Raw genomic sequence first — 27,202 nt, forward strand, 5'->3', positions numbered from 1 at the left:
GAAGCCAGCACACACAGTGCGCTGCAAGGGGACACTTTGAGGGTCTCTTCCTGCTGTCAGTCGAGAATCCAGTGGGAAATACCCCAAATCCTGCTGCCGTGGGTTAGCACCAAACAATTCTGTGACTCTCTGACTTGCTGCGCAGCGCTGGGCCGGGCCGAGCCAGCCTGGCTAAATTGAATGCAGACTCTGGGCTGTGCTCAGCCCCCTTCGCAGGGCTGGGGTTATTTTGGCTGCCGGCTTTATCGGCCGCCAGGAATGCGGCTGGCGGGCGCTGCTTGCACGTCACGCCACGGCTCTGCCGCGTTCTGGTTGCGTGGCTGGCTGATAAGGAGAGGGGCTGGGGGTGGTGGGGGTGAACAGGATCCTCCCCCCTGTGCCGGGGAGCCTCCAAAGAGCAGGAGGTGCTGTTTTTAGGCAGCCACTCTGGGGCCAGACGTGCTTCCAGCCCCGACCGCTCCCCCACTCCCCGCCCCGTAAATCTCAGTGGGATGACAAATGGCAGACGGGGATTTGGGCTGGCTCCTGGCAGAGGTGCCGAGCGGGGGCTGTGGCAGAGCTTGGGTGCAATGCTTGGGAGCCCCAGAGCCGTGGCTCTCTGCTTTGGGGGTGTTGCCACGGCAGTACCCAAAGAGGGGAGCTGCAAGCCAGGGTCAGGCTCAGTGCAGGGGCTTCTGGAAGCTCCCGGGATGGTGACTGCAGCACACCAGGGATGGTGGAGCAGCCATGGGTTGGGGTGCCCATTGTGGATCTCCAGCATGGCGATGGTGCCCAATATGGGACATGAAGAACCGTCCGGCGCCGGCCATGCCGTGAGCCGCAGGCGGGGAGCCGGGTGCCGCGGCAGCAGCTCGTTGAGGCTTTTTGAGGAAGCAATCAGTGGGCGGGCAGGAAACTCATACCATTCATTACTGCCGCCGGGACGGCAGGAAGGGGAGCCCGCATCCCCACCGCGTCCCCACCACACCCTGCCGCATGGGTCTATGCCTCCCAAGACAGCCCCACGCATTCCAGGCACTCTGTGGCACCCCCAAAGCATGCCCCCCCTCAGGATGCCCACCCCAATGTCCACGGTCAAAATGGACCCCACAAGGTGGCTGTGCCACTGCCCAGCATCCAGAGGGGAAGAAGGCAGAGAGTAGGGAGCAGTAAATGCATTTTGGGGGTTTCCCCATCCCAAATCCTGAGCAGGGCAGATATTTGTGACTGCCTAAAGCTCATTTTCAAAGCACCCCAGCTGTGCCAGGGCTGTACTCAGAAGCTGACCCCTGCTGTTCCTGCCCAGAGCTGGTGGTAGGTGGTGTGGGTGGGCTCCTCTCCATGCCACGGTCCTCAGCATGCCACCTTCGGGTGCCTGCCATTCCTTTCAACTCCGGTTTTGTCTTGTCTCCCCCCCCCCGGTCCTCTCCCCGCCTCAGCCCCTTTTAATTAGCTGAAGGAGCAGCAGGGCAGGAGCCAGGAAGGGGCCTCAATAGGTTATTGTTGCCCTAAATTGTAACCAGCACCGGTGGGGTTGAGTTACCAGCTCCAACTCGGGGTCAGTGACCAGACCTTGCTGCTGCACGCTCGGCGCCCAGCACAGCACCGCCTGAGGACAGGGCTGTCACCACACTGAGGCCAAAGAACAGCGGCTCCCTTGTGTCACCACATCTTTTGGTGTCCCTAAAATGTCCCCAGGAAAGCTGGGGGTACCTTCTGCCCACATCACAGCTTGCTCAGGGCTGTGGCTGGGTTGGTTGGTATGAGGTGACCAAGTCTGCAAAGGTCCCAGGGAGCTGTGTGCTCACGGTGTGTACTGGTGCTGGGCAGAGCCCCACAAGGCAGGAGAGATGGGGACAGCAGGATTCCCCCCAACCCTTCATGGTGCAAAGTCCACCAGAGCTGGGAGGTGCTGGAGCTGACAGGGCAGGATGTTTGTGGAGGGATTTGAGGCTGCTTGGTTCCCCAGCACTGTAGCAAGACATGGAGGGGCCTGGGTAGTTACCCAGGGACAATGCTCAGCACCCAGCCCTCACCCCCATCCAAAACCTGCATCTGAGCCAACTCATGGGGGCCAGGCTTGCATCCCCAACATCTCCTGACTCCAGCCCTTGTGTGTGCCAAAGCACTTCACCCCACTGAGACACACATCCCCAGTGTCATCCTGCCACCTCTCCCCATCGTCAGCTGTAAGGGGACCTTGATGCCCCATGCTGCTTGCATCCTGCCTGGCCCCAGTGCCCTGTCTCCCCTCTTTCTGGGGATTGAACAGCTCTTTTGTGTTGTGTTGGACATCTCTGACAACACCCACCCCAGCAGTCAGGTCTTGGTGGCAGAGCCCTGAGTAGGACAGGTCCATCCCTGTCCCCATCCCCTTGCAGACTCCTACCCTTGCTCCCTTTTTCTATGGGTGCCTGGGCTTGGCTGCCAACCTTAGACATAAAGAGTGGGAAGAGACCACCCCAACAAGTGCCACCCCAGTGGGACCCATCCCTGTGTAGGGAGCTGCTGCTGAAGAGCCACACGAAGCAGTTGATGCTGGGGCAGCCACTTGCCCTGGTAATTACACTGTGTAAAAATAGCCCTGTGCCACTGGGGTGGGAAGGCAGCGAGTGGCAGCAGCGCCAAAATCACTCCCAGATGGGCCACAGCGTCGGCCCACTGCCGCCTCTGTGGCCTCCCGGCACTCCCTGGCCTCAGCCTTCCAGGAAGCTGATGGGATTTCTGCCTCTCCACAAGCTCTTCCTGGCAGCCGAGGCTTTGTGGCAGCACACATGGAGCTGTGGGATGGGCACACATCTGCCTTCATGCCAGAGGTGCAGGGAAGGGGACCCCTGGCACTCTGCATCAAGGCAGTGTGTCCCTCAGGGCTCTGCTCCAGCCATGGGGACCTGGGGCACCCAGAGGACCAGGCTTTGTTTGCTCTGGGGCCAGGGATGGTTTTCTGGAAGCCAGATCCCTCCAGGCTTGTAGCAGTTGGGGTGCAGGGCTGGGCTGGCGCTGTGGCAGCAGGACTTACCCCCATGAAACTGGTGGCTCCTCATCAAGTGGCGTCTGGCTGGGGCACTGGGATGCTAGCCCCACTGGGATGCATAGTGAGAGGGATTGGTTTTGGGTTCATTTCAGGGGGTTTTGCAATCCTTCCCCAGCGCTGATTCAGCTCGCAGGAATTAGCAGCACTGCACAATGTGCCGCCCAGAGCTGCTGCTGGCGTGCGCTGGGACTGGCAGCAGCCAGTGGGACTTTTGTGCTCCAGTTTGGGGCTGGAAGGGAACGTTTTGAGCACTGCCTGGGTGCAGATGTGGGTGTTCAGGGGGTATCCAAGCTCCACAGGGTGCTGAATCCTGGTTACAGCACTCTCACCCCTCTTGGTGCCAACACTGAGCCCCACTGCCCCTCTTGTGCTGCTCCCCCCACCTCCCAGTTGAGCCACCTCAAAAATTTTTTTGGCTCTGGGTTCCCCGGCTGCATTGCACCTGCCCAAGCCAAACCCTGTTTTGCTCCTGCACAGCAGCCAGTGTAGTCACTTTGGAGCTGCTGGAAGTCCCTCAGGAGTAATGGAACCTGCTGAAGGGGTCCCCAGCATCCCCCGCACATGGTGGTTCCAGCAAACCTCAAGCTAATTGTAAGTGAACAAAGTCACTTCATTAGGCAAAGGGCAGATCATGAAGCTGAGCTGGAGGGACAGCAAGGAGCCAGGAGGGTTCCTTGTCACCTGGTGCCCATAGGGGGACACACTAGGGCTGACCCTGTGCCCAGCTGGGCTCGGGGGCTGCAGCAGTGGCTGGCAGCACCAGGCACGAGGCCACAGCTCCGCCAGGGACTTCGCTTCTCCTCGCGGGGCTGGAAAATATACAAAGCTCGCAGCGAAAATATTTACACAGCAGCAATTTTCAGAGGAATTCGGGATGTTAATTTGAAAAATCTGTGGGGAGAGGACCACAATGGGCCCTTTGAGCAGGCAAGCGTGGCCACCGCACCGAGCAGCCCGCGCCGGCGAGGGGCCCCTCCTGCCTCTGCGCCGGCCCTAATGGGAGCCAGTCCTGCCGGAAGCCCACCTGGGAGCTGGGGGAGTGCCTCGCCAGACGCCCCCGCCGACACTCCACGCCCCTAATTGCATCCAGAGCCGTTCCCTCCCGTCCCGGGGAGAGCGGGACTGGGGTCAGGGCCGAATCCTGCACCGAAGCAAGGCCTCCCGACGAACCGGCGGTGCGGGCGGCAGCACGCGTGGCACGGCGGTGACCCCCGGCTCGGCTGGCGGCAGCCGCTGCGCTTCAGCCCGGTTTTGCTCATTCTCTCCAAATCAAACATACCTCGGTGGGCACGGCCCCAACCTGGAAAATTCCAGGCTGAAAGATAAAGGATTGGAAAACGATTAAAACCAGAGGGTTGGAGCAGAACCCACTTGGCAGCGGGAACCTGCCGAGCGCCGGCTCCCAGCCCTCCCCGCCGGGGCCAGCGCACGGAAGCGGCTGTTCTAGGGGCCAGGGGCTCGCTGCGGGGGTGGCTTCGGCTGTACTCCCCGTTTTGGGGGCACCAAGCACGCTGACACGTGTCCCTTTGGAGGTGCCGGTACCGCCGGGGATGCTATTGGGAGGTCAGAGAGGTTGGGCTGGGCTGTTTGTCCCGCAGCTGGCTCCGGAGCCATTTGGCAGGCAGGGAGGGATGAAGTAAGGCTTGATGATGCACAGGGCAGGGGCCCATTCAACACCCGTGGCCTCTGTTTTGGGAACAACTCCTCAGCGCCCGCAGCCGGGGGCAGCACCCGGGGAGGGAGAAGCTCAGAGTAGGGGAAACTCCCCCCTCCACCACCCTGACTCATCCTGGCGCTCGCCAACAACAACGGGAGGATGCGACTGACCTTCCTGCTCCGCCGTGGGGGACCTGTGCCCCTACCCGCCATGGCCAGTGCCTGCAGAAGCGCTCGGGGCTGTGCAGAGGTTTTCACTGGTGGCGTTTTAATTTTTTTTCTTACAAAAAAAAAAAAAAAAGACACTCTTCTGGTCTGCCTTACAAAAGGAGCTGTACACAAACCTGTACTAGAACAACAATGACAAAAAGGAAGAGTTTTCCCAGAAGAAATGGGAAATAACCATGTATAAATATTCTTTCCGAGTTCTTAAAGCTTCAATTCCCGGTTTTCCAGCTCGGTGCTTCCTTCGGCCCGGGGGGGTCCCGAGGGTCCCAGCACCTCGGCCGGGCCTGATTGTTCACATCGGCTTGCAGGGAGTTGACAGTCAGGGGCCATGCTCTACTAAAGGACCCTTGTTACCAGCACGTGGGTGTCCCTTAGCCGAGTCACCGCAGCTTTCCTTTTAGCAGTAGCTAAAAAAAGCCCAGCCAAACCCCACATTAAAAGCCCAAACCCCCTCTGTTTCGTTGCCCACATTCTGTGTTGACTCACAGAAACCAAGGCACTAACAGGAACATGAGCGTCTCCTCCCGATGCCTGGCAGCCTCTCGGAAATTGCACGTTATGGGTTTGGGAGCTTTCGGCCTTAATTTGGTTAACTCCTCACCATTCCTCACCCCAGAGGAACATGGCCAGGTGCTGGAGCTCACCCTTAGTCCATCCAGGTCTTGCTGCTCTGTCCCACCTGGTTCAGAAATAGGAGGGTTTGAGCCCTGGGGTGTTGTTGTTGCTGGGGTAGTGTGACTGCATGAGCGGCACCTCACACTCGCTGGAGAGCATGGCTGCCTCCGGCACCTTGTGGCCATGGCCACTCAGATCCCCATTCTCCAGGCAGGCTTTCACCCCCTCCAGCTCCAGCGGGCCAGCCTCCACCCCGTTGCCAGCATGCGCCTTCGCCCGGCGCTGCCGCCGGTAGTACATGCCAGCAGTCACCACCACCACCAGCAGCAGCGCGGCGGCCAGTGCCGGGACAATCATAAGAGCGAGGTTGCTGTCCTTGCTCTGGGTGACAGGCGAGTGCTGCTGGTGGCTGGCAGGCAAGGTCTGGGCCTCAGCACAGTGCTCCTCCTTGGAGACCTTCTCTCCCAAGGGCCCAATGCAGATGCGGTAGGTGCAGTTGGGCTTCAGTGCTCGCACCGTGTACTCAGAGAGCGACGCCGGTAAGCGCAGCATCACCGGCCGCTTGTCCGGCCCAGAGAGGTTGCGGTAGCTCAAGCGGATGCCCTTCAGCTGGGCTTTGGACTGGATGTAGTTCTGCAGGTCCACTTTGAGGGAGGTGCTGCTGACCTGAGCAATGCTGATCCGTCGGCTCGGTGGTGGGGCTGGCGTGGCCAGCGCTGGCGTTGTCCCCTGCACCTCCACCTCACAGTACATCCCAGTGAAGCCTGCCGGGCATAGGCATTCCAGAAGGTTTTGGGTGCCCAGGTGGCAAGTGCCACCGTTCAGACACGTGCGAGGGGGACAGATGGGTGGGGGGGCGCTGGTGGGGGCCGGTGGCCTACTGAAGGGCACTAGTGTGGAGCTGGCCTGCGGGGCTGTGGCCCCTGGTGTGGGAGCAGCGGTGCTGGGCTGCAGCACAGGGTGGCTGCTGGTGGGGAATGGTGCGGGCGGTGGCAGTGTGGTTGTGTGTGGTGTGGTGGTGGTGGTGGTGATGGTGGTGGTGGTGGTGGGGCAGCCAAAGTCAGAATACTGCAGGTGGTGGAGGAGCTTGCCAGAGTTTTTGGGAGGGAAGTGGCAGCGTGTCTCCTCGGGCCGCCGGAGGACCACACTGCTGGCATTCACCCACTGCACCAGCCAGCTCATGGGGCAGATGCAGTTGAAGGGGTTGCCAGCGGCCGTCATGGCCCGAAGCCTGGGGAAGAAGCCAGAGAAATCCCGAGGGATGGTGTTGATGTTGAGGTTGCTGATGTCCAGCTCCTGGAGGTTGTGAAGGTTGTGGAAGTCCTCTGGCAGCAGCTGGGAGATGCGGGTGTTGCCAGCCAGGCTAAGCTTGGTAAGGCTTCCGAGTCGCCGCAGCACTGCCGGCACATGCTCCAGCAGGTTGTCAGAGATGTCCAGCTCGTGGAGGTTGTTCTGGGTCTGGAAGAGCTCCTCGTTTAAGCTCGTCAAGCCCAGCCCTGCAATCTTCAGGGACTCGATGTTGACAGCATGGAAAGCCCCTGGTGTGATGGTGGAGATCTTGTTCCAGCTGATGTCCAGCAACAGAAGGTTGGGCAGATCGAGGGGGGGCACAGCCTGGAGCTGGTTGTTCTGCAGCTTCAGCTCCAGCAGGTTCTCCAGCGTGTCAAAGGCAGCAGTGTGGATGTGCTGGATCCTATTCTTCTGCAGGTAGAGCCGCTCCAGCAGCCGCAGCCCGTGGAAGGTCTCATTGGTGATCTCCTGCAGCTGGTTGGAGGACAGATCCAAGTTGACAAGCTCCGTCAGGGGTTGAAAGATGTTTCTCTGGATGCTGGTGATCTTGTTTTGGGAGAGGTCCAGGAGCTGGAGGGCAGGCAGGCCTGTAAAGCTGTCCTCATTGAGCATCGTGATGCCGTTCTCAAAGACATAGAGGGAGAGGGTATTGGGGGGCAGCCCCCGAGGCACGGTGTGGCCCCGTCTGGCTGCGCACAGGATGGTCTTGGGGTCTTGGCACTGACAGCCTGTGGGACATGCCCCAGCCAGCCCCACGGTGGCCCAGAGAAGCAGTGTGCGAATGATCAGCTGCTTCATGGTGTCAGCTCTGTGGGAGAGAGAAACCCAGCCAAGGTTAGGGGCAGGCTCTGCCAGGGGCGTATCCTGGGCTGGCAGGGGTGTGGGGTGCCTCAGACACCCACCACACTACCCATGCACTGCTGTTGGCATGCAAGAACCATCTCCCCATATTCTGCCAGGGACCCTCTGGCCCCAAAGGGACCATGGAGGCAGTGGGAAAGTCCCAAGTGGGCTCCTGTCTCCTCCGCACTGCTGCAGCAAGGACAGAGCTGGTGAGAGTGAAGCCACATGTGGGCTGCTTCTCCCCAGCCCGTCGGCATTTGGATGTGGCACCTTTGCACACTCCAGGCTCTACCATGAGCCATGTCCCACCAGCTTTGGCCTGGCCTCTTGGTACAGTCTCCACTGGGACACAGGCTCCCCAAAATTCCTGGCTGCTCTGGCAGGTTGCAAATCAGCTCCTGCCCAGATCACTGGTGGCACAGCAATCCCTGATGGGGCCTGGGTACAGCCTGTGGGACCAAATGAGCTGGGTGTTCCCTTGCCCCATAGGTCCCCACTGTGCCCATCAGAGCCAGCTGTGTCCCCACAGAGTCCTAGGGTTTGTACTTGCCCAAAGCTTGCTCCTGTCTCCTGGGTGTCATAAGTCACCTCACTGTTCCCCTCCCTGCTGGCACCTTGGTGATCCCCCCTTGTCCTTTGGAGAATGGCACAGCAGAGACGGAGGACAGAATGCTCTGGGGGTGAGAAGGGCTGTCAGCAGCCCTTCTCCAGCCCTGCTGTGGGTGCAAGGCTGATGTCACAGCTGGCTGTGCCCCACAGCACTGGTTCTTCTCTCAACTTCATCTTTCAGCCCTTTTAATAACACTCCTAATTAGCACAGGCCAGGCCAGGGACTCACTCTCCCTGCCATCCCATCTGAGGGGAAATGAGGGGAAGCAGAGGGGGGTCCCTGGGCAGGGAAGAGGCAAACCACCCTGGGCTGCTGGAGGTGGGACTGCTGCCAGCACCTTGACCCGCCAGCCCGCTCCCCAACCCTGGCGTCATCACCTCCTCCCCTGCGCAGAGCTGCAGACACACTCCCTGCCCTGGCTCGCGGAGGGGCCCCGGCCATGTGCGGGGGGCTGCTGGGTCGCGCAGCAGCACGTGCCGCCTGCCCCTGCCGCTGTGGGGGGCCCTGGCCGGTGCCCCACGGTCGCACCAACAACTGGAGGGGGGTCTGGATTGGTGCTGTGTCCCCTCTCCCTCAGTGTGGCCCCAGCCAACCGAACCCCCCTATACCTCAGGGACAATAGCACTCACCCGCAGCCGGACAGGGTTAACACAGCAGACAGTCCTCCCCCAGCTGAATCCCCCCAGGGTGCGGTACACCCGAGGGTGGGGTGCACCCGAGATGCTGGGCAGGGTCACCACAACTGCCTGAGTCACTTGGCCCAACCAGCCCTGCCCTGCTGTGACCTGTGCTGTCAGCCTGACACCATGGAGGAGCTGTGCTGTGTCACAGGGGGTCAACATCAGCCCCCCAACGCTGAGGAGCTGTGCTGACCACCAGGGGTCCACTGTCATTGAGTCCACTCACTGGCACCCCCATATCAGCCCCCAGCCCTCTCATCAACGCCACTGCTGGGTCCTGCCACAGTCCCACATCACAGCCAGGCGATCAGTGCCCAGCACAAGGGCCACACAGAGCCCAAATAGCATCCTGGAGCCCTTGTGAAGCACTTTTAGGAGCTAAGGGGGCAGACCCAGCACTCCTCACCACTGTGCCAGCCCTTGAGGTGGCTCTGGTAACTGAAGGGTTGTGGCTGGCGAGTAGAGCCCTGGACCACAGGGTACTGAGCATGCTGGCAGTGTCACCGCTGTGCCAGGACACCCGGGTGGGCAGTGCCAGAGCGGGGCCAGGCCTGCGGGAGGCTGGCGAGGCCGGGGCTGGTTTTGCAATGCCAGGGTCGGGTTTCGCTGACGTGTCCCGCGCTGCAACCAGCTGCTGACTCCAAGTCTCTCTCTCGTCCCTTTAATTACGCTGGCATTTCCTCCCCGCCTGCCAGGCTCCCGGCTCCCCGGGGCAGGTTCGGCTGGCCGGGCCACGGTCGCGCATCCCTGCCTTGCCACGAGCGCCGGGCAGGCGGCACGGCTGCTCCGCCCGCACGCCTCCGCCACCTCAGCATCGCCCTGCTCCCCCGGCACACGCCGGCAGCCCGCCCGCGCCACCTCCCCGCCCGGGCACTGCTCGAGGCAGAGAGGAGTTAACCCGGCCCAGGTTCATGGAGCGCTCATCCCTCTGAAAAAAGGAGGGGTAGGGCAACAGCCTCTTGCACATCCCAAAGGGGTCCCCAAGTGTGGAAAGGGGGCCCCGGTTGTGCTGAAGGTGTTAGGACCGCCCTGCCAGCAGCCTGCTGCTGCCTTGGCCGGGCTCCCCTGCGCCTGCACCGCAGATATTTGCCGAATTATTCATATTTTCCGGCTGCGGGGAGGATCTGGGCTCAGATTCCCCCAGTCCCGGCTCAGCCTTTCCCTGCCAGCCTGCTGAGGTGGGAGTGCTGTGTCCCTTCTCCCTTCCCTGCCTGCAGCCCCCTGGGCCAGGCCATCCTGTCCCACTGCCTGCCCAGGATGAGGGACTGGGCAGGGGACACCCTGCTTTGCACCTACCACGTTTTAGGGACGAGTCTGATGCTGTCCCCGTGCCATAGGGTGACATCTGCCCAGGACAAGCCGGTGGAGCCCATCCGGCGGTTCCAGCCCTTCCCTGCTGCTCAGGGATGTGGCCGTTCTCTCTGGGGAACTCGTTACGGCCGGGATGTCCCTTCCCACACCAGCAGTGGAGGCCCCGCAGCCAAACAAAGCTGCTGTTGTTGCCGGCAGGCCACCAAGCCGGTGGGCTGCCCCCGCGGCCGGCAGGCACCAGCGCAGGCAGGATGGAGCCCCGCACGAAGCTGTGCCCGGGCTGTGTCTCCGTCACCGCAGGGAAGGACACGGTGCCTTCCCCAGGCGGGATGCCGACGTTGTTTCCCTCACGCTCCTCCAAAACAAGCCCATGTCAGCACGTGCCCCCTCCCGAGACCCAGCTGGGGGAACGCAGGATTAAGCCCTTTAATCCTCCTCCCCTTCAACCCACCCTGTGCCACTGCAGCTCCCACCTCCTCCCGGGCTCCCCTCCCTATTTAATTAAAGTTTCCGCAGCAGCCCCGGAGGAATGCAGGCCTGGTTATTGCATTCCCCAGGGCGCTCGCCGGCCCCTCCATCCCGCTCCTGCCCCTTTGACCCGACCGCGCTCCCCGGCTCAGGTGCCGGCAAGGAGAAAAACCAGCACAGCCGCTTTACCGGCAGCCAAACAGCCCGCGGAGGAACCCAGACGCTGGCGGAGGTTGGGAGGAGGCAGGCGATGCTGCCACGCGTGGCCCGGGCAGCACGGGCAAGATTCCTACAGCGTGACTGAGGTGACCGCGGCTGTCCCCGAGCGCTTCCTCTTGCCGCGTCCCGCCGGCAGAGCCAGCTGGGCAAGCAGCACTTGCATCAGGGCCACCCGGCCAGACCACCCGGCCTTGGCGTGGTGCGGGGGAAAATAGTAATTAGTGTCATCCTTGATGGCGGCACTGCCCATGTGGGCAGCAGCACGGCCCTGGCTAAGTGAGGCCAGTCTGGCTGCCCCAGTCCCAGAAGGATGAGCTCTGCCAGTGTGGGGCACGTTGGTATTAGCAGCTGTATGAGGGAAACATGAACAGAGGTCAGCGGTTGGGAAGAGGATTGAAGTGAAGCATCTCTGATGGGATGCACTGGGTTGTGCAGCTGCCAACCCAGGAGGGTGCCAGGCATGGGAAGGGACGCTTACACTACAGTGGCCCAAAGTGGCACTGAGAGAGGGTGACAAGGGCCACCACTCCCCAATGCACACCAGGTGATGAAGCACGCAGAGAGTTGGCAGCCAGAGAGGTAGTGGGGTATCCCCGGCGCCCTGCAGCCAGGCTGGCTGGTGACCCTGCTGGCACTTGTCCCTCTGTGCCAGCTGGGAGGGAGTCCCTTGTCAGCACTGCCCAAAGACCCCACTCAGCCCCACGGTGGGTCAGCAACCCAGGACGCTAGCTCCCGAGGACAGGCAAGGTGAGCGCAGCCAAACCCCACCCTGGCTGAGCTCTCAGTGAGGAAGACAGTGGTGGACACCACTGCCAGGGGCTCCCACCTCTGCCTGATCCCAGAGAATGAGCCCTGCTGCCACATCTGCTGGGACAGGGCAAGCATGGGATGTACCCAGGGGTGTGCCAGTCCCATGGGGGTCCTGGTGCCCTTCTGCTAACAGAGTGGGTCACAGCCACCAGCCACAGCTGGAGGGAGCTGAGCTTCCTATCGGCCCCAGCCCCATCTCCCCTCTTCCCCACGATGGGACTGGTACCAGAGTGGGCTCCTCAGGCCAGACCCCAGCACATTACATGGCAGGACGAGCACAGGCTGGGAGAGCGGACCTGGGGCCCTGCCTGCACCCCTGTCCCTGTGTCTGTATGCCAGCCTGACCAAGGCCTCGTCACTAGCCTGGGCAGGGGACAGCCAGGTGCCCCCTGGCTCAGCCAAGGCCTGTCGGGCAGCAGGGCACACCGGCCCCCAGCCGAGGCCTGGAGAGAGGTGCTGTCCCCGGGCGCCCTGCACCGTGGCCAGGAGCTGGGTGACAGCCTGTCACCCGGCAAGGCAGCCGGCCCTGGGTGCCCCACGGCTTAGCCCAGGCCCACCGGGACCCCGCGGCCGGCCGCCCCCCTGAGCCCCAGGGGGCACGGCGGAACCCCGCCCCCGCCGGTGGGCCAGACCCGTGGCGAGGGGCGGGCCGGGTCAGCGACGACCGAAGCCGCGGGACTCACCGGGGCCGTTCCGAGCGGGGCCGGGCTGTCAGTGCATGGCGGCCGGGCGGGCACTCCCCTCTCTGGTGGCGCTGGGCGCGGGGAGCGGCTTTAAAACCGCGGAGGGTGGGACCTGTCCTCCCGCCGCCTCCCCATTGGCTGCTGGTAACAGAGGGGCGGGGCGCGACACGCCCGGCCCCAGAGGCTCCGCCCCCTGCGCACCTGGGGCCCACGGCGGGGCGGGGCCGCCGGGACCCCCGGGACCTCCCGGGGAGGCCCCAGAGCCACAGAGACCCCGCCACAACTTCTGGCATCTCCAGGACTCCCAGAGTCACCGGGACCCCCAGGACCCCTGGCGGCTCCAGGACCCCCGGAATCACAGGGACCCCCGGGACCCCCTAGAGTCACAGGGGCCTCTGCAACCTCAGGCTCCCCTTAGAGCCACAGGGACCTCCAGGACCCCTGGCAGCTCCACGACCTCCGGCAGCTCCAGGACCCCCAAAATCATCTCCTAGGACCCCCTAGAGTCACATGAGCCTCTGCAACCTCAGGGCCACCCAGAATCGTAGGAACCCCTAGGACCCCTGACAGCTCCAGGACTACAGGGACCCCTGGAATGCCCCAGGGTCACAGGGGGCTCTGCAACTTCAGGACCCCTCACAGTCACAGGGAGCTGTGCAGCCTCAGGGTCCCCTAGAGTCACAGAGGCCTCTCAGGACTTCAGGTCTCCCCAGAGTCTCAGGAACCCCCAGGACCTCTGAGACTTCCAGCATCCCAGGGCTCCCCAAGACTTCTGGCGGTCCCTGGCACTCCTGGTAACACCAGGGGCTGGGTGTCCTTGGCACCCCCAAAGATCTCTATATCGAGTGTGCCCAGGGTAACTGGAGACTTAGCACCCCTGGGCCCCAGTGCCCTGGTACCTCAGTAACACCAGCATCTGCAGAGCCCCAGCCACCAAGGGTCAGTGGATGCAGAGCTGTGCCAGGTGTTGCAGTTTGGCACCATGAGAATGGCACAGGCCAGGCCGGGACAACCAGGTACCCAGAGTGCCTTTATCCCAACCCTGAGCCCCAGCAGTGGTGGTGGTGACAGTGACCACAGCTTGGCAGGTGACCCCGGTGGCTGTCACAGCCACAGCCACCTTGGGTGATGTTTGCCACACTGTGCCAACGAGTCCCGAGGCAGGATATCACCAAGTGCCCTTCCAGGCATTGTCCTCTCCAGCCACCCAGCACCCTCTGGGACAGGATGCAGGATGAGAAGCAGGGCCACGCTCCAGCTGGCACAGCCCCAACCACAGGGCACTCCCGGGGCTGGCTGGCACAGCAGGTGCCAGGGGTGTGCCATGCACTCACCTCGAACTGGCCAAGCCGGCCTGGCAGGCCCCAAGGCTGCCCTTTGGGTGTTGGTGGCTTCCCTGAGCAGGGCTGGGTTCCATCGCAGGGCACAGGGTGCAGGACTGGGAGTGGATTGCCCCATGGCTGGGCATAGCACCTCATTGGGCACAACACAGGCAGGGCCTGATCCTGCCCTGTGCTGCCCCAGGACAGGGCCTGGGGCAGGCAGGGGAAGGTGCCGGGTCCAGCCCTGTGACCCTCAGGGTGCTGTGCCAATGGGTGCCCTGCTCAGTGCCCTCCTTCTCTCACAAGGGTGGCCATCCCGCTGTACGATGCCGAAACTGGACTGCTGGTGCTGGCAGGCAAGGTGGGTGCCATGGCAGTGGGGGTAAGGGAGTATAGGGGGGTGCAGAAGCAGGGTGCAGGAAGGGTACCGTGAGGTGCATGTGGGCATGGAGGGGTTCAGCAGGAGGATGCAGAGGAATGCAGGGGTTGTGGTGGTGTGCAGAGAGGTGTAGGAGGATGCAGGGGGTGTAGCAGGGTGCAGTGGGGTGCGGTAGCATGCAAAGAGGTACAGGAGGGGGTATGTGGGTGCAGCAGGGTGCAGGAGGATGCAGAAGGGCACACGGCAGTGTAGCAAGGTGTAGCAGGGCACATGAGGATGCAGTCAGGTGCACGTGGGTGCAGAAGGGTGCAGGGGAGCATAGTGAGGTGCAGCAGGGTGCATGTGGGTGCAGTGGGGTGCAGAAGGGTGCAGGGGAGTGTACTGAGGTGTGGCAGGGTGCATGTGGGTGCAGAAGGGTGCAGGGGAGCATAGTGAGGTGCAGCAGGGTGCATGTGGGTGCAGGAGGGTACAGGGGAGCGTAGTGAGGTGCAGCAGGGTGCATGTGGGTGCAGTGGGGTGCAGAAGGGTGCAGGGGAGTGTACTGAGGTGTGGCAGGGTGCATGTGGGTGCAGAAGGGTGCAGGGGAGCATAGTGAGGTGCAGCAGGGTGCATGTGGGTGCAGGAGGGTACAGGGGAGTGTAGTGAGGTGCAGCAGCGCGCATGTGGGTGCAGGAGAGTACAGAAGGGTGCAGGGGAGTGTACTGAGGTGCGGCAGGGTGCAAGTGGGTGCAGTGGGGTGCCTGTGACTGTGGTGGGTGCTCCCCACAGACCCACTCATGCCCCATCCCCTGCACCTCTCTCCCAGGGAGAAAACCTCCTGTACTGCTTCGAGGTGGCACCTGTGCAGCCAGCACTCCCCCAGGGTAAGCAGGATGAGTCTCATGCCAGGGTCCTGGCAGCACCGGGGGGGGGGTCTCACCCCTGCCCACGCTGCCTGCCCCATGGCCACCCTGTCTGACTTGCAGTAACCCAGTGCCGGACAGAGGGCAGCACGCGGGGCTTGGCCACTGTGCCGCGCCTGGCCCTCGATGTCATGGCCTGCGAGGTGCTGCGTGTCCTGCAGCTCACCGACACCGCCCTTGTCCCTGTCAGCTACCTGGTGCCACGCAAGGTACAAGAGGGCTGGGCATGGCACTGTGTCACCAGTGCCTGGGACCATCTCATGACTGACACCTCACTGACACTGGGTGGCAAAGGGTACATGGGTGCAAGGGGACTCTAGTCTCCAGCCGGGGGAGGGCAGGAGAGGAGGTCAAGCCTGGGTGCTGATGGTGGGTAGTGGAGCAGGAGGGTGGATGCTGGGTGCTGGCTTTGGGATTCCAGGTGCTGTGTGCAAGGTGCTGGAGGTTGTGTATTGGGTTCTGAATGCCACAACCTAAGTGCTGGGTGCTTCAAATGTTTGAAATTTGAGTGCTGGGTAGTGGAATCTGGGTGCTGGAGAGAGGATCCTGGGTGCCAAATCCAGCACACTGGGTGCTTGAAGCTGGAGGCTGGGTGCATTCAGGGGTGCGTGAAGCAGCCCAGTGCCAGGCGATGTCTGACACCTACAGGCTTCAGCAGGCAGCTTGCAGGGATGGGACTGCGGCTCAACAGCATGCTGGGGGAGTGTCTAGGGGTGCCAGGGGCTGCCTGGGAGTGCCCCAGCTCAGGCAGTGCCAGCTGGCAGCAGGATGGGGGCTGTGTGGTTCTGGGGACATTTACCTCGCACTGTCCCTTCTCCCACAGTCTGTGCAGGACTTCCACGAGGATTTGTTCCCTGACTGTGTCGGGACACTGCCAGCCACCAACACCCAGGCCTGGTGGGCAGGGGACAGCCAGCAGGTCAGTGTCACCTAGGGGGGGTCCTCACCACTGGCATTGTCAGGGGCTACCCCCTGCCCACCACTCTGCCCACTGGCAGGTGAGGAGAGTGAGCCTGCACCCTGCCCGGAGACCTACTGAGACCTTCACCTCCCCAGTCATCACGGACACCCGGCTGCAGGCAGCTGACACCGGCCCCACCGGCACCGATGCCAACACCGACACCGACCAGAGCGTGAGCACCAGGGGTGCTAGGGAGTGTGCCAGGGATGCCAGGGGCTCGAAGGGTCCCTGTCACCCTTGTCCTGCAGGAAAGGGTTGAACTAGGACTCCAGCACTTTCTGCCCACCTTCCGTCTCTCTCCCATAGGAGGCCAGCGACTACTCCTCACCATCCTCACTGGCCTCACCAGGCAGTGCCACCACCTCCCTCTCGACCAGCACTGGTCCCTCCAGTGGCTTTGCCAGCAGCCCCAGCCAGAAGTCACTGCAGAACATTTTGGGTGAGCAGGCAGAGAAACAGGCTGGGTGTCCCCATGCTGGGGGAGGACACCCAGGGCACTCATGCCTCCCTGCCTGTGCCAGGGCCCAGCTCACGCTTCCGGCATGCGCAAGGCAGGGTGCTGCACCGCGACAGCCACCTCACCAACCTGCCAGGGCTCAGCCTCACCACACCGGGCGAGTGTGATGGCTTCTGTGCCAACCACCAGCGCGTTGCCCTGCCCCTGCTCTCTGCTGGTGGCCAGATCGCTGTCCTTGAGGTACCCCAGGCACGGCACAGTAGCCAACACGGCACTGGTGGGTGCAGCGCACTGACCCTCCCTGGCTCTCTCCCACAGCTCTCCAAGCCTGGCCGGCAACCTGACACAGCTGTGCCCACCATCCAGAATGGTGCAGCGGTGGCCGACCTCTCCTGGGACCCATTTGACCCACAGCGCCTCGCTGTTGGTATGTGTGCCAAGCCCAAGGAGAGCACCAGGCTGGTTTCCTGGCACCGGGCTCACCAGAACACCAAACTAACCACAGCCCATCCATTCTGGTGCCGTAGCGGGAGAAGATGCCAAGATCCAGCTGTGGCGGATCCCTGAGGGAGGATTGCAGGAGACACTGCAGGAGCCTGAAGCTGTCCTCCAAGGTGAGTGGCACATAAGGAGGCACATCCAGCACTCTAACTGGGGACAAGCCAGCCTGGTGTTGCCCTGTGGGAACAGCCACGTGCCACTCGCCCTTACCAGGTCACACGGAGAAGATTTACTCCATCCGGTTCCACCCCATGGCCTCCGACCTCCTGGTTTCCTCCTCCTATGACATGACAGTGCGGATCTGGGACCTGAGCGCTGGGCAGGAAGCCTTGTGCCTGCAAGGACACACCGACCAGGTCAGGGATGACACATCTGGGGACATGCATGCAAAAGTTTTTTGGTTCATATTTTGAGTTTTCAATTTTACCACTGGAACCTAGGGTAGATGAATTAGCTTCGAAGTTGGCTTTTCTGAAATGAGAGCAGTGTTCAGAAACACACTGGCTGAAGGGCCTTCTGCAAACAGTGCCAAAGGCGGCCCTGAGTTCTGTGTCCAAGTATTAGTCTCCCTGTTTTTTCTATGGCACCCCAAGGGTGCATCTGGCCAGGTACAGAACTGCATGGGAGGCACAATATCTGTCTCCCCAGATCTTCAGCCTGGCTTGGAGCCCTGATGGGAAGAAGCTGGCAACAGTGAGCAAAGACACCAGATTACGGCTCTACGAGCCGCGGTGCAGTGCTGAGCCTCAGCAGGTATGATGATGGTGGTGGGGACAGCATTCCCCACCCTGTGGGCACCTGCCTGCACCCCCAGCTCTCAGTAGGCATTGTGACCTTGACTCCACACAGGAGGGGCCAGGACCTGAGGGGGCCCGTGGAGCGCGCCTGGTTTGGGTTTGTGGCGGTGACTATCTGCTGGTGTCTGGCTTTGATAGGTAAAGGTGGGAGGGATACACTGGGGTGAGGGTCCCCAAAGGACACCTTGCCCCCTACATTCTCACCTCCCCACAGTCGAAGCGAGAGGAGGATCCTCCTATACTGGGCACAGGCTCTGCCCGATGGACCCTTGTCTGTCCTTGGCCTTGATGTTGCCCCATCCACCCTCCTGCCCTTCTATGATGAGGATACTAGCATTGTTTTCCTCACTGGCAAGGTGAGGGCTTGCCCATCAAAAAAAAAAAAAAAAAAGGGGGAATGTCAATGTACAGCACCCCAGCAGTGTGGAGGAACTCTTCATACACCCCACTGCCAACCCCCATCTTGCTCCATCCTCAGGGTGACACCAGAGTCTTCCTCTACGAGGTGACACCTGAGCCCCCTTATTTCCTTGAGTGCAACAGCTTCACCTCCAGTGAACCCCACAAGGTAAAAGGGGAGCCCACTGGGGCTGTGCTGCCTGTCTGTGCTCCCCCTGCCTGCACTGCCAGGCCCTGCTCACACCTCTGCCCCATCAGGGCTTTGTCTTCCTGCCCAAAACGGTGTGTGAGGTGCGGGAGGTGGAGTTTGCCCGGGCACTACGCCTTGGGCAGAGCAGCCTTGAGCCGGTGGCTTTCCATGTGCCACGCGTCAAGGTAAGTGATGGGCACCTGACAATGTTTGGGATGTGGAGGCGGGAGACCTTGCTGAGCATCCCTTGCCTCCACAGAAAGAGTATTTCCAGGATGATATCTACCCAATGACTCGAGTCTGGTGGGAGCCGGCCCTCAGTGGCAGCGCCTGGCTGGCTGGGGAGGACGGGAAGCAGCGTCGAGCCAGCCTGCGCCCAGCAGACATGACACCAGGTACGTGTGGAGGGGCTGGGTGAGGGCCCCAGTGTACAGGGGAGTGTGTGTCAGCCGTTGAGCGAAGTCCTCCTGCCCCATGGCAACGCTGCTCTCCCAGTGAGTGAGGCCCCAAAAGAGGCTTCAGCACGGAAGTTCGTTCCTGCATCTGTCTACCTGGAAGAGAAGTCTGACGAGCAGAAGAAGGAGGAGGTGGGTGCTGGGGCAGCCCCGGACTGTCCTGTTGGATACCTGAGCTTACGGGCAATTCCCCAGGCCTCATGGCTCTGCTCTGCCTCCCTGCAGCTTCTGAGCGCCATGGTGGCCCGGCTGGGCAACCGGGACGACCCACTGCCACAGGACTCCTTCGAGGGGGTGGACGAGGCCGAGTGGGTAGGTGCAGGGGCAGAGGATGGGTGACTGGTCACACCCTGCCATGCCCTTCACCCACCGCGCCTCCCGCAGGACTAGGCCACGCCCTAGCACACCGAGGATCACTCGGGGACCCCCGGACCCGGCCGGGCAGGGAGGATGAGGAAGAGAAGGAAGAAGCGCGACGGGCCGAGCCCGGATGAGGGGAGACGCGGCGAGACCTGGGGCCGCTCCCCGCACCGGGCCGGGCCGGGCCGGGCTGGGTCGGGCAGCAACGTCAGGCCCACTGCCGCCGCGGGCAGGCCCCGCTATTAAAGCCACTGCACCAATACCTATCTCTTGCCGTGATTCTGGGACGGGGGAGGAAAAACCGCAGACCGGCGAACCGGGGACGGGGACACAAAGAGGACTAAGACCGCGGGTAGGCCGCAGCCTGGGCGCGGGCCGCTCCCTGTGCGCATGCGGGGCGCAGCGCCGCCATCATTCGGTAGGTCCTCCCGGGCGGAGTGGCCGCTAGGGAGCGCTGCTTTTACTGCGGAGGGCTGCTCCGTCCCGCGCCTCCACCATCTCAGTGGCTGCCCGGACCTTCGCTCTTTGACCCCGTGACCGCTGGGGGAGGAAGCGGCGGCGGGGACATGGTGAGGAGGGCCGGGGGGACAGGGCTCCGGGGGGGACGTGGCCCAGGGACAGACGGACGGGGCCTGTGGAGCGTGATGGGACCCGAGGAGGCGGAGAACTGAGCTGGGCAGCGCCCGGGGCCGGAAGGACGGGGCCAGTGAAGAGGGAACATGGCCCGGGGGTGCGCAGGACCGGGCTGGGCAGGCCGCGAGAGTGGAGGGACAGGGTCCGGGCGGGCGACACAGGGTCTGGGGCGGACGGACGGGGTCCAGGTCGGAAGAAAGGGCCTGTGAAGACAGGGTGATGCTGGGGAGGGGCCGGAGCCCAGGGAAGTACGAGGAGACTCATTCTGGGGAGATGTAGCCTGAGGAGAGAGGATGAGGCTGGGGCTGGGGCTGGGGCTGGGGCTGAGCCGGGCCGCGGTATGACATGGGTGAGGGAGAGCCAGGACAGAGCAGGGGATGGAGAGAGGTGACAGAACTGGGGCTGTGCAGGGTCCGAGGAGAGGTGACAGGACAAAGGCCTGAGCTGGGGGACAGGACCCAGAGTGGCTGTGACAGCAGGGTGTCCCCACAGGCCAAGTACCTGGCACAGATCATCCTGGTGGGGGCCCAGGTGGTCGGGCGGGCCTTCATGCGGGCACTGCGTCAGGAGTTAGCAGGTAGGAGCCCAGCTGCCACACTTGTCCCAGAGTGCTGCTCTCTGGGCACTGCACAGCATCACCACCACCTTCCCCGACCCCTTTCCCAGGGCACTGCACTGCTCGCAGTCCCCCAGGGCTGTGCCCAGAGGGGACACTTGCTAGCCTTGTGGCAGGGTGGCAGTAAGCACCTGCGTCCTGGTGCCAGCCTAATGGCATTTTGGCTCAAACTGGGCTCCCAGCAGCCACCCCAGATACGAGCACGGACCCAGCACCACTTCCAGGCTCTGAAACATCCTAGGAGCCCCAAAGGGCAGGGCAGGGCAGGGTGGTCCTTCAGGATATGGCGGTCCCAGTGCTGCCTGCATCTCGGCTCGCTGAGGCCAGTGACACCAAGTGGGTGCTCCCTGGTTCCTGCCACCTGCCCAGTACCAAGGACCTCACCCAGGCAATGCTGTGGGATGGAGGCAGCGTGAGGAGGGCAGAAGGGTGAACGTGATCTGAGCTGCTTGGAACTCACAGGCTTTGCTGATCAGTGTCCACCTGAGGCCTGGGGGTGCCCAGTACTGGGGGGCAGTACTGGGGGGGTCTCCCACCTTCCATGTCTTTGGGCAGCGAGCCGAGCAGCAGCAGATGCACGAGGGCGCTCGGAGAGGCCCCAGTCCGCCGCCGCCTCCAGGATCACTGGCATCAGCCTCCAGGAAGCTCAGCAAATCCTCAACGTCTCGAACCTCAACCCAGAGGAGATTCAGAAGGTAAAGACTCCCTCAGAGCTGGCGATAGACAATGTCAGCAGGCCCCTGCCCTCTCCATGGCTGCTGCCTGGCATGTGGGTGAAAGCTGGTCCCTGGAAGGTTTGTGGGTGCTGTCCTGGGCCCAGTTCATCTCAGTTTTAGGCTTCCCTGCCCCAGCTGGAGGAGCATGGTGGCAGGTCATGGGCATTATCTGCTTGCTGGGCTCAATCCCTGTGTTTGCTGCTTGGGGAATGATGCATGGGCTCCCTGGAGGCATCCAACTGACCCCATGGGGTTCAGGCAGAGCCAGCTGTGTCCCCATGATCACACTTGTCACCCCTGCACACATCTCTGTGGGAAGCAGGAGGTTGCTGTGATTGGGGGCTGTGGAGGGCATAGGAGATGAATCTGACAGGAAACTTCTCTTTGGCAGAACTATGACCACTTGTTCAAGGTGAACGACAAGTCAGTGGGAGGCTCCTTCTACCTGCAGTCCAAGGTGAGCACAGGAAGGAGAGGAAGAAGGAACTGTGCTGGTCCCCAGCCCTGCCCTGGCATCATCCCTTGCCTGGGATTTTGGAGAGGCAGGCCCTGAGTATCACCACAGGTGAGGCAGGGATGGAGCAGCCCTGACCCCCTGTGTCACCCTGTCCCCATGTCCCACAGGTGGTGAGAGCTAAGGAGCGGCTGGACGAGGAGCTCCGCATCCAGGCCAAGGACGAGAAGGAGAAGGGGCGGAAAGCCGAGACGTGACTCCTGCCTTTCCTGTACCCTGTTTCCCTTTCCCTTAACTTATAGATAGCCAATAAATGCCAATACATTCAGTGCCTGGCTTGGCTGCTCTGTGCCCAGGGAGGGAGAGGGGACTTGCCCTCCTCTGCCTGCTGACCCCTGCAAGGGGCTGGGGGAGGAGGAGGAGGAGAAGGGAGGCAGCTGCGAAAGAAGGTGTGACCCTGAGGCACCAAGGCCTGACAGGGCTCAAATGGCACCTGGGGAGACTGCAGGAGCTATTTTTGTGGCAGGTTTGGACACTCTTGGCCTGAGTGCCTGGATGCCTCTGGCTCTGTACCATGCAAGCACCAAGAACTCTGTGCTATCACCCTTCTCCCACCATAGGTGAGCAGCTGGGTTGGGGCAGGAGGCTGTGGGAGGACACACTGTAGCCATACCCACCCATGGCTCATCACTGGCAGGGCTTCAGTGGGAGCATGGAGGCACACTGTGGCATGGGGCAGAGGCAGCGCTGCCCCCAAGATCAAGCTCTGTCCCTGCTGTAGGCTCCTTGCTGCCATCACCATAGACTGAACCAGGAACTTACTTCAACTTCACTTTATTGTTTTCTTAATAAACTTCCTCTCCTCTGGAGGAATGTAGTGTTATAGTCATTAGCTTATCTCGTACTTCTGCAGTCCTTAAATGCTACGCTAACAGCGATGGAGCCCAACAGGAGGAAAATAAAAACAACCCAGAAACTACGATAGAAAGGCACTTCGAGACCGTTAAAATACTGATGTCCTGGAATGTGCAACAACAAACGGATGAAGGAGCGAGGAGACGTACACCGTACACTGGCCAGGGTGGCCTGGTCGATGGCCCGCAGCCGCGCAGGAGTGGTGGCAGTGCCAACTGGCTGCGGCTGTGCCCCAGCACCAGGCAGGGAGACCGGCTCCCCGCGGGGCACGTGCAGCCAGGGTTCCTTCCAGTAGGGGAGGGGCATGATTGGTGAGACCCCCACCTTGATTTGGAACAAGCCATGGGCAGGGGTCCTGCCTGGTAGCAGGAGGAAGGGGGACCCCCTGCATGTGCCGAAGGATGCTCAGAGCTCTGCCCATGCTGAGGCTGGGCACACTGCCTGCTCCTGGCACTGTGGCAGCATCCTGACCACCCCACACTACCCTAAGGCCCACGGGGGACTCACCAGGGAGCCACGCTAGTGGGGCTGGCATGTCCCATGGAGTGGGTGCCACGCCAGCCAGTGCTAAGGTGTTGCCTGGAGCCCTGCCTGTGCTGCCTGCTGCCCACAAGCACTCGCGGTCTGTGGTTAGGTATGAACATAGCTAAACAGGGTGGCTCTGCCCTGGTGCGGAGCCAGCGCGGCAAGCGGCACACACAGCCGTGCGCCTTGTCACGAGGAGGGCCGGGGAGACGGCGAGGGGACAAGGGCGGGCACCAGGCCAGCGTGTGCCCAGCCAGCTGGGCCCGGCACGCAGGTGCCATGGCCGTGGCACTGCCCGCAGCCGTGCCACTCAAGTGGAGTTGGATGGCATGGCTGGGCACAGATCGGGACTGTGGGAGCAGTTGGTCCCCGAGCTGTCACCCTGCTGGCCCTGCAGTGGAAGGCCAGGGGCTGTGGCCTTCCTATGGTGGCACCAGTGGTGCTGAGGCCTTGGGCAGGGAGACACCAAGTTGGCGGCAGGAGAGGGCCCTAGCGGGGCCCTGTCAGAGCAGGGGGCTGGTTGAGAAATAAATAGCGGCATGTCCAGCTGCCCAGGCTGGTGGGTGCAGGGGGACCCCCATACCCCTGCCTGCCCCGGCACAGGGTCGCAGCCAGCTCCGGCCGCCGAGGGATTATTGCTTTTCTCAGAAGAGTCCATTCTTCTTTCGTGATGCTTACAAGCACGTGTGAGGCCCCACCAGGGCTGGGAGGCTGTGAAGGGGAAGGAGGAGCCAATGCCCCTCCATCTGCCCACAGGGCCGTCAGCCAGCCCTGGGCATCGTCGTGCCCCTCAATTGACAGCGGCAGGTTTGAGCAGCAGGGAGCCAGGGGGGATGAGCACCCAGCCCGGCGGCAGCGCATCAGGGCTGCCCCCTGAGCTGACGCCAGCAGAGAGGTCAAGCACAGCCCCTGGCAGCAGTGCCAGGCTCTCAGGGGGTGCCCGGGGGCGCCCCAGCTCTGTCTTTTCACCCCTCTCCCGACTCTCTGACCCCTTGCCTGCTTTGGGTGGCCGCCCCTCAGCCCTGCTGCCCTTCTCCCCCTCGGCCTTGACCCCGCCGGCCAGCAGCGACATGACAGGCAGCCCCAGCCCCGCCGCGAAGGGCGAGGGCAGCAGTGGGCTCTTGGCCAAGTTCAACGGGCTGCCATTGAGGGGCAAGATGGGGCCAGGCAGGGCACCCGTAGCCCCACAGCCCAAAGCACTGAGGTCGAGCGGCGCCGGTGCCAAAGGGATGGGCAACGCTGGCAAACCCGGAGGAGCGAAGAGGGCGGCAGGGTTGGGGATCACGAGCTGTGCCCCATTAACATAGGGCACTTCGGCTGAGCCCAGGGGTGCTTTGGGAGATGGGTGGACCTTGAGCATCTCTGGGTGCTCTGGGGAGACAAAATGGCCATGGGCTTTGATGTGCTTGCGGAGGGAGCTGGGGTCAGTGTAGCGCTTGTGGCAGCCTGGCATCTTGCAGGAGTAGGGCTTCTCCACGTAGTGGGTGCGGGTGTGCTTGAAGCGGTCGCTGGAGTTGGAGTAACGCTTGTTGCAACCTTCATAGGGGCAGATGTAGGGCTTCTCACCTGTGGGATGGCACAGCACTGGGTCTGGGGGGGACGTGGCCAGCCCTGTTTGGCCGCTTGTGTCCCTGTCCCCCCTCCAAAAGAGCCTCCCCACTCCCCAGGCCAGCACTGACCTGTGTGTGAGCGGTTGTGGATTTTTAGGTTCTCCAGGCGGGAGAAGCTCTTGTTGCAGGTTGGGCAGCGATGCGGCTTCTCGTTGGTGTGCGTCCGGATATGGATCAGCATCTTGTACCTGCCAGGGTTTGGGGAATGTCATGGGGGTCAGCCCTGGCCCTCACAGCATTGTCTTATCCCTGTGCCCTGGATACAGGGTGTGGGGACAGAGGTATCCAGTGTATCCAGCCACCCAGGACTTTGCCCTGCATGTGGAAAGCTGGCTGGCTGAAGACTTCCTCCCTATGCAGCCCCCAGTACTGGGCTCCTGTCTCCCCACAGTGACTTGAGGCAGACCCCAGGGACCCTGGAACCCCCACATAGTGCCCAGAGACACCCCTGCCCACCTAGCATTGAAGCCTCTGCCGTGGCGGGCACAGCCCTCCCAGTGACAGCAGTATCCCACATCCTTCTCAGGTTTGACGTGGAAGTCGTTGACATGGTCCACCAGGTCTTGCAGGAGGTCAAAGAACTGGTTGCACTGTGGGCAGGAGGCTGGGGGTGAGGAGGTCTGGCGAGCTGGCTGGGACCCCTGCCAGGGACAGCCCCTTCACCTCATCACCCTCCAGCTCCCACCCCTAACCCACCCACCCTCAGCTGCTGGGGAGGTGGAAATGGCCCTCCAGGCAACCTCCTCTGAACCCCACACCTTGCCCCCACCAGCAATGCTGCGCAGCCCCCCCAGCTCTAAGTTGGCCCTGCTTGGCCCTCCCCAGCCCTGCATGTCCCACAAAAGCTCTGCCATGGCCTTCCAGCCCCAGGTCCCCTCCCCAGCCCCAAAATGCCCCTGTATGCCCCTATGACCCCAAGCCCTCGCAATGCCCCTCAGCCCTTTATTGCCACCCACAGCCCCGTAAATCATATCATGATGCCCCCAGCATCAACCCCCTAGATCCCCCCTGCCCCTCTCCAACCCTCCCCACTGACCTTGGACCAGCGGCAGACAAGCTGCTTGGGGAGGGGCAGCTCGGGGGGCAGGCGTTTCTCCTTGCTGGGGGGCAGGAAGGCGGTGGGGGGCAGGTGCAGGCCCCCCCCGGCCCCCAGCGGCAGGAAGAACTGGAAGGAGCTGGGGAGACCATCAATGTAGCGCAGGGACTGGAAATCCTGGAGCAGAGCCCAGAGGTGGAGGTGGTGAGGGATGGGATCAAGCTGGATGGAGAATCCTAGACTTCCTGTGCTCCAGAGACCTCCATCACTCCTTTTAAAAGACCTGCACTCCACCTTGTAGCCCCCCAGAGATCCCAGAACTGCCCCGAGACCTCCAATGCCATCCTTAGTCTGCCCACTGTCCCCCAGAGATCCCTCCACAGCCCCTTAAGAGACACCCACTGGTCCCACAAAGACTCTAGAACCCCCAGAGACTCCCCTATTGCTCCCCAGGAAACCCCACAGTGCCCCATACCCACTAGATACCCTCACTGTGCCCCAGAGACCCCCAGTGTTCCCCATTGCCCCCCCATGGCCATCCACTGCCCCTTAGAGATCCCAGAATCTTCTACAGGACCCCAGAGACACTCTACAGCCCCCTCCAGACCCTACCCAGAGAACTCCATTACACTCCACAGCCTTCCACTACCCACCATAGACCCTCACAGACCCCACAATACCCCAGAGCCCCACCAAGTCTCCCATATTCCCCATACCAGGAACCACTCTGGGGATACTACTGGGGCAGGGGTCACAAGGTGGGGGCCCTGACAGGACATTGACCCCAGGGTGTGTGTACATATGGCGGGGACTGTGTCACCCACAGCACTGGGCATGCCACCGAGGTCAGCAGCACTGACCCCATGGTTGGGGACACACCAGGATGGGGGTGTACTTACGTGGGGAGTGAGGGGGCCGGGCAGGTCCCCGCTGCCCTGGCGCTCAGGGGACAGTGAGACACTGCCAGACGGAGACTCCCCACCAGAGCGGGGCGAGAGGCTGAGGTCCACCACTGGCATGGCAGCCAAGCGCCTGTCCCGTGGCTCCACCAGCCTCGAGCGTGCCAGGAGCCCAGGGGATGGTGAGGCTGGCACTGTCCGGTGACTCCCACAGCTGCCCCCTCGGCCACCCCCGACCGGCGGGGTGTCTGGGCGCAGGGGACCACGGGGACGGGGTCCAGGGACACCCCGCTTCTCACGAGCGGCTCGCAGCTTGGAGATGCTCAGCTTCAGGTCCAGTGGCTCCTCCAGTGAATGCATGGTGCCAGGGTGGACACTGTCGGGGACACGGTGGGGTCACTGTGGGGATGGAAGGGTACTGATGACACCCAAAGCATGGCCCCAGCCTGGCCTCGTGGCAGTGCCTGTCTCTGCACTGTCTGGAGGCTGGGAGGGTGCCGTGATGCTGGCACCAGGACCATGCCGTCCCCTCCGGCCACCCTGCTGCAGCCCCCTGCCGCAGTGAGCAAAGGGCAGGGCACGACATCAGGGGCCCCCCCACAAGCCTCCACCGCCCCTTGTGTCCCCAGCTCATTCTCTGTCACCAACC

General features: G+C 62.5%; 3 protein-coding genes across 4 annotated transcripts in view; 1 reads left to right on the forward strand and 2 right to left on the reverse strand.

The window, feature by feature from the left end:
• LOC128974353 (mitochondrial import inner membrane translocase subunit TIM16-like) overlaps positions 1-21,887 on the forward strand; it is a 41,928-nt gene extending 20,041 nt beyond the window's left edge. The window contains exons 10-31 of one of the 2 annotated variants that reach the window (XM_054390932.1): positions 14,055-14,109; positions 14,933-14,990; positions 15,093-15,238; positions 15,853-15,948; positions 16,028-16,162; positions 16,297-16,429; positions 16,512-16,687; positions 16,766-16,874; positions 16,975-17,061; positions 17,162-17,304; positions 17,597-17,701; positions 17,798-17,883; positions 17,960-18,101; positions 18,224-18,313; positions 18,403-18,519; positions 18,594-18,729; positions 18,830-18,921; positions 19,015-19,101; positions 20,275-20,359; positions 20,954-21,093; positions 21,506-21,571; positions 21,739-21,887. In XM_054390932.1, coding sequence (XP_054246907.1) covers positions 14,055-14,109; positions 14,933-14,990; positions 15,093-15,238; positions 15,853-15,948; positions 16,028-16,162; positions 16,297-16,429; positions 16,512-16,687; positions 16,766-16,874; positions 16,975-17,061; positions 17,162-17,304; positions 17,597-17,701; positions 17,798-17,883; positions 17,960-18,101; positions 18,224-18,313; positions 18,403-18,519; positions 18,594-18,729; positions 18,830-18,921; positions 19,015-19,101; positions 20,275-20,359; positions 20,954-21,093; positions 21,506-21,571; positions 21,739-21,825 — 2,371 coding nt within the window. In that variant the 3' untranslated portion in view covers positions 21,826-21,887. Of the gene's footprint in view, positions 1-14,054; positions 14,110-14,932; positions 14,991-15,092; positions 15,239-15,852; positions 15,949-16,027; positions 16,163-16,296; positions 16,430-16,511; positions 16,688-16,765; positions 16,875-16,974; positions 17,062-17,161; positions 17,305-17,596; positions 17,702-17,797; positions 17,884-17,959; positions 18,102-18,223; positions 18,314-18,402; positions 18,520-18,593; positions 18,730-18,829; positions 18,922-19,014; positions 19,102-19,688; positions 19,719-20,274; positions 20,360-20,953; positions 21,094-21,505; positions 21,572-21,738 lie in introns of those variants that run through there. The other variant, XM_054390933.1, reaches the window with a different exon arrangement.
• Positions 5,582-11,183, reverse strand: VASN (vasorin). The gene is made up of 4 exons (XM_054390962.1): positions 11,016-11,183; positions 10,455-10,601; positions 9,687-9,808; positions 5,582-7,610 (listed from the first exon to the last, which is right to left on the reverse strand). Exons 1-4 carry the CDS (start codon positions 11,181-11,183, stop codon positions 5,582-5,584), a joined length of 2,466 nt encoding a protein of 821 aa, XP_054246937.1.
• Positions 21,888-23,798: 1,911 nt separating the features above from the next.
• GLIS2 (GLIS family zinc finger 2) lies at positions 23,799-26,913 on the reverse strand. Its single transcript, XM_054391172.1, has 6 exons — positions 26,784-26,913; positions 26,554-26,747; positions 25,655-25,831; positions 25,075-25,208; positions 24,688-24,806; positions 23,799-24,574 (listed from the first exon to the last, which is right to left on the reverse strand). The coding sequence occupies exons 1-6, from the start codon at positions 26,911-26,913 to the stop codon at positions 23,799-23,801; spliced, it is 1,530 nt and encodes a 509-aa protein (XP_054247147.1).
• Positions 26,914-27,202: the final 289 nt, after the last annotated feature.

Source organism: Indicator indicator, chromosome 22, assembly GCF_027791375.1.
Source record: "Indicator indicator isolate 239-I01 chromosome 22, UM_Iind_1.1, whole genome shotgun sequence".
Lineage (NCBI taxonomy): Eukaryota > Metazoa > Chordata > Aves > Piciformes > Indicatoridae > Indicator > Indicator indicator.